The 13016-nt window shown below is 37.2% G+C and overlaps 1 protein-coding gene across 6 annotated transcripts in view; it reads right to left on the bottom strand.

The window, feature by feature from the left end:
* Positions 1-481: 481 nt before the first annotated feature.
* LOC108977878 (TBC1 domain family member 4) overlaps positions 482-13016 on the bottom strand; it is a 48959-nt gene continuing 36424 nt past the window's right edge. For 4 of the 6 annotated variants that reach the window (XM_018947845.1, XM_018947857.1, XM_018947872.1 and 1 more), the window contains 9 exons: positions 7494-7769; positions 6795-7393; positions 5106-5336; positions 3856-4761; positions 3642-3787; positions 2993-3585; positions 2514-2936; positions 2253-2399; positions 482-2165 (listed from right to left, as the gene is read on the bottom strand). In XM_018947845.1, coding sequence (XP_018803390.1) covers positions 1035-2165; positions 2253-2399; positions 2514-2936; positions 2993-3585; positions 3642-3787; positions 3856-4761; positions 5106-5336; positions 6795-7393; positions 7494-7769 — 4452 coding nt within the window. In that variant the 3' untranslated portion in view covers positions 482-1034. The remainder of the gene's footprint in view (positions 2166-2252; positions 2400-2513; positions 2937-2992; positions 3586-3641; positions 3788-3855; positions 4762-5105; positions 5337-6794; positions 7394-7493; positions 7770-13016) is intronic. The other 2 variants (XM_018947850.1, XM_018947879.1) reach the window with 1 other exon arrangement.

Raw genomic sequence — 13016 nt, 5'->3', positions numbered from 1 at the left:
GGAACTTATATCTTAATTTTATTCAAACAGTAAAACTGTACTTTTTATACTTACACATACAGGGTCGATTGACTCCGAGTAGTCTCAAAAATATGTTCAAACACGCGAAATATAACAATATATAAACGTTCATGAATATTTATAACTTTAAGACCAAAATTTACATATATTTGTTAGCATATATTAACAAATCAAACAAAAAAAAAAAATTATAATAATTAAGAGAAAAAAAAATTATATAAATTTAACATAACGCTAACTATGTACTTGTAATAAATGTTGACTTTGTAAGCACAACTTTTGCAAAATAATTATTAACTGATATAATATATAATTAGCACTATAATTATCATCAAGGGTTTAGCGGTTAAATACATTTCAACGCTGACATTCATATACATACATATATATTTGTCTAAATACATATTTCACCTTATAATTTTAGAGATATTGCATAGCGATCGTGTTGGCGTAGGTGCTCTTATTAATGTTATCAATTCTGTTAGCGGCATTTGAAAGCAGTTCTTCATTCAGAAACTGTAGAATTTTTGTTAGATTTCTTTTAAGCGCATAAAGCTTAAAGATTTTTTTGGTTGCTCCAACTGCGATCAGTCTCAGTTTGAAAGCGAAATACATACATATATAATATATTGTTATTGGAAAAATTGCTGATAACATCCATTAGCCGTTGCTTGCATTAGCTTAGAGATCTAGGGAACTCATAATTTTCTAGGATAATATGAAACTGTAAATCGAACTTAGAATAATATTCTCAGAATTTTAACTTTATCTTTCAACAAAACTTTGATGTCAAGAAGGTATGCATTTTTATGATTTTTAAGAAGCATTTTCTTATAAAAATTTGTCAATTACGTTAACCACTTTATTTTGCAGCCCGCTTTCAAACTGGAAAAACACCGCAGTTTTCACTTTATTTTCTATTTTCGTCTATTTTTGTTTTTTCTGTATCTTTCATGTGTTGTATTGTTGCCTTAATAGAAGCTACGCAAAATTTTCGCTATGAATCAAAACCGTTAGCTGCGACCATTAGCCGCATCACTATTTATTGCCTCACTGCTGCTGATCTCGCTGGCCGCCGTCTTCACTGGTTGCTCTTGCAGCGCCGATGCAGCCGCTGCCGCTACACCCGCTGCCACAGTGGCCATCGGACGCATATGATGTACGGGCCTTATCGATTTGAGCTGTGTTGTGCCGTTAAAACGCACATTCACCTCACCAACCATGCTGAGCGGATGCATTTCTGTACCCATCTGTGGTTGCTCGGCGGGCGCAATAATCGCGACAGCTGGCACGACTTTGCCACCAGCCGTTGTTGTTGCTGGCACACTGCCGGCGCCATACAAAGTTTGCCGACTACTTAACGGTGATAGTGCCGCTGGTGTATTTCTGTAACCCATACGACTGAAGAGACTGCCACCACTGCTGGAGCCTGTACTGAGACCGCTGCTACTACTGTTGCTGCTCGTGCTGGGCGGGCTGAGTGGTGTGCCCACGCCGCTGTCCACCTCAAGTGGGCTGCGTATGTTGGCGCTATCGAACGGCTGTTCCGACTGATCGGGCAACTTCAGTTCTGTGGGCTTTGTTTGTATGTCTGCCGAGTCAAGTAGGCGATTTGGCCGTTGCTGTTGCTGTTGCGTTTGTGTTTGGTATTGGTTGTCGTCCAGCGAATTGCTAGCGCTATTTAATAACTTTCGTGGCTGTTGTGTTGTTGGTGATGTTTGCGCGTTTTGTTGCTGTTGTTGTTGTGCATAGCGTTGTTGTCGCAATTGTTCGTAGGTGTGCTCAAAAAAAGGTGTCTTCTCCTTCTTCTTTTGTGGCGAACCATGTTCTTCTCTTTCGTTCAACTCTTCTAACACCTTTAGTGGAAACCCCAAATGACTATTGACCGACACGGATTTACCAATTTTGCGTTCAGTGAAGTGTGGTCGGCGCCGTTGACGCTCCAAATCGTCCAGTTGTTGCAGTATGCGTCGCACGTCACCAGGCAATTCGAGTTCAACATTTTGTTCGGCCAATTGAGTGACGAAGTGACCGAGCGTTTGTATGGTCAACTCCAGCGATTGTACTTGTGTTTGCAGCGAGGTGATTTGTGTTTGCTGAGAGGAGCGTGTCTTCTCCAACTGTGCGATCGACGATTGAGCAAACTGCGTAGGGAAAATCAAAGAATTATCAATGAGTTTTATGCAGAATTAACAAATTGCGTATTTGTTGTTATTTGAAAGTGGTCTCACCTGCAGTTGCTGTTCGAGATGCATATTACGTGTTTTCTCTCGGTTCAACATCTCCAAGTGGTGATTTGCTGTTGAGATCTCTTCTTGTAATACATTGTATTCCACATTATATTCGGTCAGCTGCTTACTGACATCCAAAGTGAATACCTGAAATGTTTGGAAATATAATAAAATAGCAGTTATTATAAGGATCTTCAACAAAAAAAAAAATGGCCACCACAGAATTTGATAAACCTTTGCCTAAATTTTACACAAACTTACCAATTTCATTATTTTCTCCATTGTATGCGCTTCCATTTTCGGTACAACCGTTTTCAGATAATCCATAATTTCTTCAAAGTTGTCGCGGGCCAGCAACTCGTCCTTGTGCACACTCAGTAGAGCGATGGCGAATTTGAAAATCACCTCCGATGACTCGAGGAAAAGCAAGTCGAAAACACGTGCCACGAAACCCAATGGAAATTGTGAGCTGAATACAGTTAGAATCCAGGGTGCGGCATACAGAGTGGGCGAGACATCATTCTGATCGAGCCAAATGTATAATTCTGGCAAGTGATCTTTGACGAGTCGTGATAGTTGATACAACTGTAATTGGAATTTCTTCATATCCGGCAAATATTTCGTGCGCATCTGACGGCGAAACATGAGATGTTTGAGCAATTGAAAAGCGTCCGCCTCATCGCACTAAAGAAAATAAATTCTGTGAGTATGTTATAAATAACGGTAAATGAAATACTTACATGCAACAACAATATGCCGCATATGAAACCCAAACCTTGACAGTAGCCCAGCTCTGGATCGAGTATGGAGTAGGCTTTCAGCAAATTGAATAGCGACAGTTGCCCTACACCTAGTGGATCTTTGTAGAATTTGTGATTAGGGAAGGTGCGTCCCAGATCGATAAAGATGGCATGCTGATGTTCGGTGAGATTTTTCAGCAAAGTATGGTAGGGCGTATTGAAATTGGGAAATTTCTTTGTATCCACTGGTGCTGTATTCATGGAATGCTGATCGGCGAGGAAGGTCCAAACGTCACCACGTTTCGAACGTGGCACACCACATTTAATCGCTTGTGCCAGTACTTTCGGATCCTTCTTATTGGCGATTTTCATGGAGTCACGTTCAATGATCTGCTCCCAACGCTCGATCAGCTGTTTGTCGCATGGCACGATCTCTTCATAGTCGAGTTTGATGCGTTTGAGCTCATTTTCGTTTTGACGCGCCTGCAACATAGCATTTTCGGTTTCCATGCGATTCAACAGTATGGTCTGACGTATGGCGGTCTTCCAGAGATCGCGGAGCTCCTCACGTGATCGTTTGCCGCGTATGCGTTCTACGGAGAAATTTATTTTAAATAAAATAAAATGCATTTTAAACGTGATGACTCACTTGTGATCCTCATTGGTGACATAAATTCATTCTGCGCATCGCCATCCATGCCCTTTGATGGTGTTACTACGCTATTTAAAATAGCGTGACGCCATGAAGCTTTGTGTGCTTCAGATTCCTTGGGACTGTTGCCAACTTTAATGAAACTGTACGAAAAAAATCGCATTATCAATCAATAACAAATTTTTCAACTAAATAAATTAATATCGCTTACATATCCATCATAGGACTCTTTAAGTGCTCCGCATTCGGTTTGCTCGGACTTGCGCTACCAATTGTGTTTGAACGGGAGCGGAAACCCTCTGGTGGTGTCTCATTGCCACTGCGACTAACCGGATGCGGCTCGGCCGATTTCTCACGTATCTGATGATCGCGCAGATCATGCGCTATACCAATGTCATCCTTGGATGCTTTACGTTTCAACAGATGATCAAATGAGTTGGTGAGTGAACGTTTGGCTTTCATGAAAATCGTACTACCGCCCAAGTATTGATTCAAGAATTCTGAACGATTCTCAGCAGTGTCATGCACATGCCTTTGCTGACGTGACTCACAATGCGCACGTAAGAGCATCATTAAAAATTGATTTTGTTCCGACAGCGGTGAGCTTGTCTTCTCCGAACCATAGTACTTGGCCCAAATCATGTCCTGCTCATCGTCGGTAAGCGATTCTATGCGACGGAATATCATCGCTTGTGTTTTCTTCTCACTCAAACCTTCAACATCACTACAGAGTTTGTGATACCATAACATGGGACAGTGTTCACACGAGAAGATCTGTGTGGCTTCCTTTTTCTTTTGTTCTGCGCAAGTGACGAACGCTTGCGAAATGGCCGCCACTATATCGTCGCACACATGATCCGACTGACATTTAAATACATAACCTATGTAGCCATCATTATGCACCTCACGACAGATGATGCCAAAATGATCGGGATTCTTTTGTCCCTGCGCGCAGCTGGCGACATCCTTGAAGTCCTTGTATAGCAACACTTGTTTGCGATCTGGCGAGATGAGCCGTAAATCAGAACGCCCCACAAGAAAGACCATGGTGCGGTTCTGCTCTACAAATGGAGGAATACAACCGTATGAGGCGGAGCGATCGCGTTGCTTTGGTACGCTGTTGGATGGGAGAGAATGTGAATAATTATTATAAGTGCAAATAAGTTGTAGGTTTGCCAAAAATTAAGGGTTCAACTCAAGCAACTAAAGAATCATGCAAGACAAAAGCTTCTAAAACACAAAAAAAAAAAAAATAAAATACTATCAACGCTTCTAAGCAAATACACATGACAAAAACATAAAACTGAAGGCACATTTTCTTTAATCAGCTTGGAGCTTTGAACAAGCAATAAAATGCGTTTAAGTTGAATGCAACAAAAAGCTACAACTTTTCAAAGTACACGGTCAATCTAATGCATGCCGCTGGTGAAAAGCCAGAAAACGCTACAACATCCTACTCACGTGTCGAGCGTTGCGTAGGTTGGTTGTTGTGGTATCTTGAGCACTTGCTGTTGAGTTTCATCAGATTCGGTTGTTGTTGTTATCGTTTTTTCTTGTTGCTTCGCTTGCTCTTTGGAAGCCTCTACCTCCTGCGCTTGACGTGGCGGTGATGGATGTTTATTGATTATAACATTCGGTGCAAGTGGCACATCTGTCCTTGGACCTGCTACTTTTTCTTCTTCTGTGGTTGCACTGTTATTCGGTTTTTGTTATTGTTGTTGTTTAAGAAAAAGAGAAATACGCGTTTTAAATTGGACACAATGCTTATGAAACCTTCAACTTTTTATTAGTAATATTTGAAATAAATTAATTTTTTTTCGAATATTCTCATTCCGGAACTGCAATAATTCTCAAGTTTGTAATGGTAAATAAAAACTCAATGCGGATTCGAAATATTTGTGGGAATTAAATTTATGCGCAGAGATGTATTGCAACTAAAAGCATTTTCTTTTCTCGATGAAAATTTTGTCTCGTTATATAGTAACATTGTGCAAATGTTCCATGACACCCTGCAATTTGCTCAATTTTTTAAATGATAAAAGAACCAAAAAAATGGCACCCTATTATAAATCAGCTGTTGCATTGTTTTCGTTTCCTTAATTAGTACAATTAATATTTTTTTTTCTTTTTTTTTTTTAATTTTTTTATAATAAAAATAAGCTCATCATTTAACACTATTTTGTACTTCTGACTCTGAGTAAGCATTCAGAACGTCTTCTACGAATCCCCTTTTCTGAAGATAATGAGGATGAAACGACCAACTGATTTCCAATTTCCAATAATGACTTTAATAAAACTGACCGCATGATGTCACTTTGTGCAAAAACTTGATTAAAATGCTTTGCAACTTTAAGAAAGCAGAAATAAAAATTCTCACTCTTACGCTTTTATAGCCTAAAAAATGTTGCACTATTGGCTGGTTAGGCTCGATTGTTGCCTGAAAACATATTGAGTAAAGAACATGCAATTTGACAGTCTGAGCACAGAGCACTGAATATAAAGTACAGTGAAGCCTTCATATAACGAATTGTGATATAACGAAAACGAAAATCAGCGCGTGCTTCTTATAAAAATGAAATGCATGTATATATTTAACTTGATTTCAATTGGTCAGTTTGCACAGCAGCTATATGTTATAGTGAACCGATCTGATAAGTATGTTCGGAGATTGTAGCGCTCTGGAGAGTTCGGAGATTGTGCTACAGTAGTGCGATATCGGAGCGATTCTGAAAAATGTGCAATTTCTTGCGGATAAAAGAACAAAGACGAAAAGCTTGTCACACTTATCATTTATATTTATATTTAAAATTATCTCCAACCTTGCCTTCTGAGTATTAAAAACATTGCGGCCTATTGGAAGTATCACTAGAAACTTCATTACTTGTCCTTGAGTGGGTCTTTGTAGCACCAGCAATGTAACCTAACCTAATTTTTATTAAATTTGTTATTTTTTCGACTGGTTCAGATTGCATTTCAACTTTGAATCTCTTCTCCTCTTATGTAATCGCCAGAAAAATCTAAAGTTCTCACACCATTTCAAAAATTTAATTTTTTTTTTGATTCATAGCGTATACAATTTTGCTTATATGCACATAAACGCATAGTAGAAAACATATGTGTTTGAAAATATGTACTCATATGGACACTTACTCTTTTTTCACAGGAAGTTCAGTCTGACTAATGCCGCGCAGTAATCGTTTTGGTAATTTATTCGATTTGTTTGATGTGTTCTGCTCATCTCCAACGATTTGTGTAACGCCTTCCTCTGTAAGACTGTCTTTCATCGACTTGCCTGGCATTGTATCCTGCTGTTCAGCTTCCGTTTCAGTCTCCGTCGAGGTTTCGGCTTCTGTTTCTGCGCCCGCGCCCTCAGCCATTTCTGCCGCTGACTCTTCAGCATCACTCTCTTTGAGCGAAACGGTTTTCAGATCGAACGTTACGGTACTACTATTGGCGTGCGTGTTGACATTGTTGGTCTCAACATTCAAGGAGAGTTTGCGATTAGACGCTGCTACCGTTGTTGCTGTGCTGGCCGTGGCGGTGGCGGTCAACTGCATGAGACGTGTACGTTGCGCGTCGTACGCCTTGAACTTGGGTAGGGCGTCATCGATGAATGAGAAGGGCACGCGCTTGTGTGACACACGTATTTTACCCACATACATGACTTCGAAGAAGTGTGTATGATTGGGTGAGATATCGGCGAGCAACGACAGATTACTCTGCGCGGAGGTAGATGTCGGAATGTGCACCTGTGTGTGTGTGTGTGTGTGTGTGTGGAAAGTTACTCTTAGTATACGTGTTTATAGATATTTACGTTGCATTTGTAGTGACATAAGTAATTGTACTTACGGTGCCCGCTGAGTTGCTCAAGCCATGCGTATACGATTTAGACGATTTCATCTTAGACGAAATAATATTGGGACTAGCATCGTGTTGAGCATTGCGTACGGCTTCGCTGAGCTTGAGATTGGTGGCCGGTGTGGCGTGTATGCCATTGCCAGTGAGTGCGCGTTGCATGGACAAGTCATTGCTGGAGCCGTTGGCGACAAAGGTCTGCGGTATGCTGCCCACAGAGCCGCCAAGTGTGTGCGCAGGATCACGCATTTGATGCATGAGCTCGGCCATCTGTAAAACGATTAACAAAAACAAAATAAAATCATTAGTAAATAATCTTGCTATTTTGTCGAAAAAGCGTTAAGCTGCGATTAATTGCAGTTAATATTTAGCAGTTGTTACTGAAATAATTAAATTTTTGTTAGACAACTTCCTACGAATTGTTACCACTCGGCAGCGCTTCACTTTGATCAATAAAAACGGCAACGATTTCGAGAAAAAAAGTGCATTAGCGTCACACGTGATACAAACGTGATTCACATATCGTCAAACGGTAGTTTTGGTGTAGTTGTATAGAATTTAAATACAAAAATGCATGCAAATCAAACATTTATTTGTTTTTCGGCAAAATGTTGCAATAGTCGGAGGTATATAGCGTCGCATTAGTATATTATTTACTGCAAATCGGTTTTAAGTATTTAGTAATGATGAGCGCCAAGTCCATTGCGTTCATGTCGCACGTCGCAGACGTTGACATTTTGCCAAAGCGCGCGTTTTTTTTTTTTACAAAAGAGTAATATAGAAAAAATTTAAAAATAGCAACGAAATAGCGACAAATTGTTAGTAGTATACATACATTGTGACAAAAAAGTACCTGGAAATTGTAATTAAATTCGCCGGATAAATGGTGTTTAAAAAAAAAATAATAATTATTTTGCCGAGTTGGACTGGCAACCAGTTTGTTTACAACAGCTGCTTATGTCGGTACATTTCAGTGTTGCGTAGCGATTTTCACAATGGATAAAAATATCGAACAAAGAATTGGTCTCAAATTTTGTATTTTTAACCAAATTTCGTGTGAAGAATCGTTGAGAATGTTGAAAACGGTGATTCAGTTTTAGCAAAAATACAAGCCAACGAGTGGCACAAAGCCTTCGGATTCGGTCGAGAGATCGTTGAAGACATGTCTCGTCCTAGACGACCTCTTCAACTGATGAAAATATTAACAAAACGTGAAGGATATGGTTTTTTAAAACCGCCAGGCAAGAGAGCTCGGTATCTTTTGCGACTTCCCGATTTTGGTGGATAATTTGGGTATGAAACGTGTTCTAGCTCGGCTCGATAAGGCATATACTTTTTTTTTTCCAAAAAGAGAACGGTAAACCGGTCTCTTTGGATATGCTTGATCGTACAAATTCCGATCTCACAATCATGGAGAACATTATAACTGCAGATGAGACATGGGTTAAGGAGGGTTAATTTTAAGTAAAAAGTACAATGAATACCATCGAACAACCACCGTATTCACCAGATTTGGTTCCGTGTGATTTTTTCTTGTTCCACAAACTGAAATTGCCGCTACGTGAAACCCTTTTTTAGTCGATTGAAGAGATAAAACGAAATTCGCTGTAGTCCAACCCAAAAAGTGCTTAAGTGTTTCGAAGTTTGTAAAACCACTGGTATAAGTTTATTACATTTAGAGATTACCTTGAAGGCGGCAAAATAATAATTAAATATTTTTCGTTTTATTTACAATTACCGGGTACTTTTTTGTCACAATGTATATGTACATATGTATTTGTATAGGTAGCTCGTATGGGTGGCAACAACATCCGAATAGTCTATGCAATTAAATAAATATATCTTACACATACATATATATGTATGTATGTAAATTTGACTTTAGTTGGGCGCTTATGAGTCTACGTTGATCAAGACGAAATTCAACAAAAAATCCATTAGGGATTACAAAGCATTAAACTTCAAACAGAAAATTGCATTGTGATATATGTCTATACATAGATTATAATATGTATACTTGTATATATGTTACATATGTTACATACATACATATATAAGTATTTTCAATAGACGGCAACAAAGAAAATGTGCTGCCAAATACCATAAATCAACAAAATAAAGTGTGATGAACTTGTGTACTTTTTTATATAGGTACATAAAATATATACAAATACAATTTTTTCTCAAATTAATTAATTTTTTTTTTATTTTAAAAATTTCACCGCACACATAAATTTCATACAAACCTTCATAAAAGCGTACTAAACGCTTTCTAATAGCAATGAAGAATTCACTTTTGGATATATTGTGGGATGTATTCGATTTTTTCGAGCATATAGAAGCGTAAAGATATACATATACAAATTTATATTTTTTTAAGATTTTAATTCTTGAAAACAACGACAAATGGAATTACATATGTATCTTTGCAAACGATTTCAGCCTAGAGTGTGATCTACAAACTGACTGATAGACAGTAATAAAGTATAAATATATATTCTTATGTATGTACATATGTACATATCTATCTACATTTATGTATACCTATGTTTTGGCATATATGTATTAACAAAATAAAAACTTTTAACCTTAGAAACTGAAAATGTTTGATTTTTCGAAAATCTTAGCATAAATGTCATTGTAGTCCTGAGATTATTTTTTCTATTTTTCATTCATGCGACAAAAAATGTGTGCATATTTGTTAGTATTAGCACTAAAAACCAAAATTATTATACCGAAACATTTCTGTATTTATTTGTGCAACAAAAATTGAAGACTTAAAAGTATTTAGTTGATAATCATTCAGACAAGAACGTCTAAAAGTTTCAAGGCAAAAAAAAAATACTAAAATTTGTATATTTTTCTCATAAATACCCATTTTTAAGTGCAATAACATTGAGTCAGAAAAGTAAAGGAATTATGGCTAATTTTTTTTTAAAGATATTTAAGGCGGTTAAATACAGGAACTTCACTTTAATCGTTCAATTCGTATTACAGCTACATGCTGTAGTGGTTCGATATCGGCAGGTCCGATTACGGATTTCAAGATGATTCGAGTAATAGTTTTGGGAATACAGCCTTCATGGTTTTCATAAAAAATAAATAAATAAATAAAATAACAAAAACTTATCAAAAGCTTATAAAGTTCTCATTTAACTAGTGCTTGTTTGAACACACAACTGTCATGTTCTTTGTAATCATTTTGTATTTTATTAATTGGATAGTTTTGTTTTGCTTACGAATATTTAACATGAGGACAGTGCACAAATAGTGCAAAAGTAGCGGAAGTGTTGATTCGATATACCAAAAAGCACTTAACCCATTTACAACCATTGTACTCGCTTGTGTACAGAAAATCAGTCAAGTTDAGGYATGTGGCGKAACTCAATGCTAAGTATTTGCACACARATTTTTGATCATATGCGTAGTTTTATTCCTAGAAACAACAAAAAAAAAAAAAAAAAAAAATACATTCGAATTCATAACTACACTTTTTGTGGCGTCAACTGCTGTGCGGTTTTTTCATATTGTGTGATTTTGTGTCTTTAGTCATTATTTTGCTGTTGATGAGCTATTATCTCTCAGTTTTTAGTTAGTTTTAAAATTGTGTGTTGTGTGAGATAAGACTAAAGAGATCAATTTTACAAGAAAAAAAAAAAAAACCCATTTGAAAAACCTATTCTTATTTGAGGTATGTGCCTTTTAAAAGTTGTGTACCCGCTTAGGTACAATGGCAAAATGTGTAGGTGAAATAAAAAATTGTTTCTTTTGGTTAGGATGGCTATTTCCACTTCCTGTTTTTATGGAAAGAGATATAAACAACTTTCAAAGGCTTTAGCTGACATTGCGGATGATGATGAGGCAGTTGACGTCGATATCGTTATGATTCCTCCTGATGCCGATGTCAATACTGACGAAGAGGAAGGTGATGAAGATAACATAAATGAAATAAACTTGCCTGGCGACATAAACCTTGGTAGCAAAGATGAAATACCGCTTGCCCAGCTACAAAGAATGGGTGCCGAAATACGTTCTGTAAGCCCTATTTGGAACAACGAAAGCATACAACTAGACAATGGATGCGACTACTATATATGTATATAGAAAATAAGATGAAAATGAAAATGGATTTCGATGGTAGAAGTCCCGTTGAGGTATTTGAAACACTGTTTGATAAAGATGTTGTACAACTGATCATAGATCGAACTCTTTGGATGCTTCTCAAAAAAATTCGCATAAATTTATATTCGACGAAGATGATCTAAAAGTCTCTTTTGGCATTTTATTTTACTCTGGTTACCATTCAATGCCAAGGGAATCTATATACTGGCAATTGGATGAAGACACGTTATCACCTCTTGTAAGCAATAACATTTCGAAAAACAGATTTTTGGAAATAAAACGCCACATTCATTTTACAAACAATAATGAAATTGACAAGTCTGATAAAATGGCAAAAACTCGCCCACTGTCGAATCTATTATGCGAAAAGTTTCAAATGTGGGGTTTTATGCACGAAAAGCTTTCAATTGACGATTCAATGGTAAAATATTTTGGCCATCATTCAGCGAAACAATTCATCAAAGGAAAGCACGTAAGGTTCGGATTTAAAAATTGGATGCTCACAAGTAGCTGTGGGTACTTGTACCAATTTGATACTTACTGTGGTGCTAAAAATGTTGATAGTGATACAAGACATCTTCTCCTTGGATCTCGAGTTGTGTTCGATCTAATAAAAACCATAAATAACCCAAGCGATCATATTATATATTTTTTCAATTTTTTCACAAGTCATGAAGTTCTACGTATGTTGCGTGAAAAAAACTTCAAAGCCGTAGGAACAACGATAGAGAATAGAACTAAAAAAGGTCCTTTGAATCCAAAAAAAATATTTCCAAAAACAAGTAAGAGGATATTTCGAGATCAAATACGACCACAATAATAAAATATTGTTTGTCAAGTGAAATGACAATAATGTCGTAACTATGGGAACTAATTTTGATACGGTTGAACCGTTGAAATACGTAAAGCGTTGGTCAAAACTGGAACAAAAAAGATAAGTATACCTCAGCCAAATTTACTTTCAAATTACAACCACGGTATGGGCGGTGTTGATCTACATGATCAGGCCGTAAATGTATACAAAATTGGGATTCGAGGAAAAAAATGGTGGTGGCCGCTGTTTACTTCGATGATGTGCTTCACAATGGTAAATGCTTGGAAACTGTAGGAGCACATTTTCCAAAGAGAATTACCAAGCCTCTTAGATGTAGAGTCTGCCATAAACGAATCAGGCGGATTTGCGAGCTATGTGGTACTGCTTCGTGTGTGGAACGCGACTGTTTTAAAATAGTCCATTCATAAATATTTTATACACTTTTCACCATTGTACTCGTGTGGGTACAGCAAAATTTTCGTATATGTAAGCAAAAAAAAAAAATTTTTTTTTGTTCATTTCTGCGATGGTATAAATCAATAAAAAAAAAAAACTGAAAATTTTAAATAAATTTATTTGAC

Source organism: Bactrocera latifrons, unplaced genomic scaffold, assembly GCF_001853355.1.
Source record: "Bactrocera latifrons isolate USDA-ARS-PBARC rearing strain unplaced genomic scaffold, ASM185335v1 scaffold_117, whole genome shotgun sequence".
Lineage (NCBI taxonomy): Eukaryota > Metazoa > Arthropoda > Insecta > Diptera > Tephritidae > Bactrocera > Bactrocera latifrons.
This window is presented reverse-complemented; position numbering and strand designations above follow the sequence as displayed.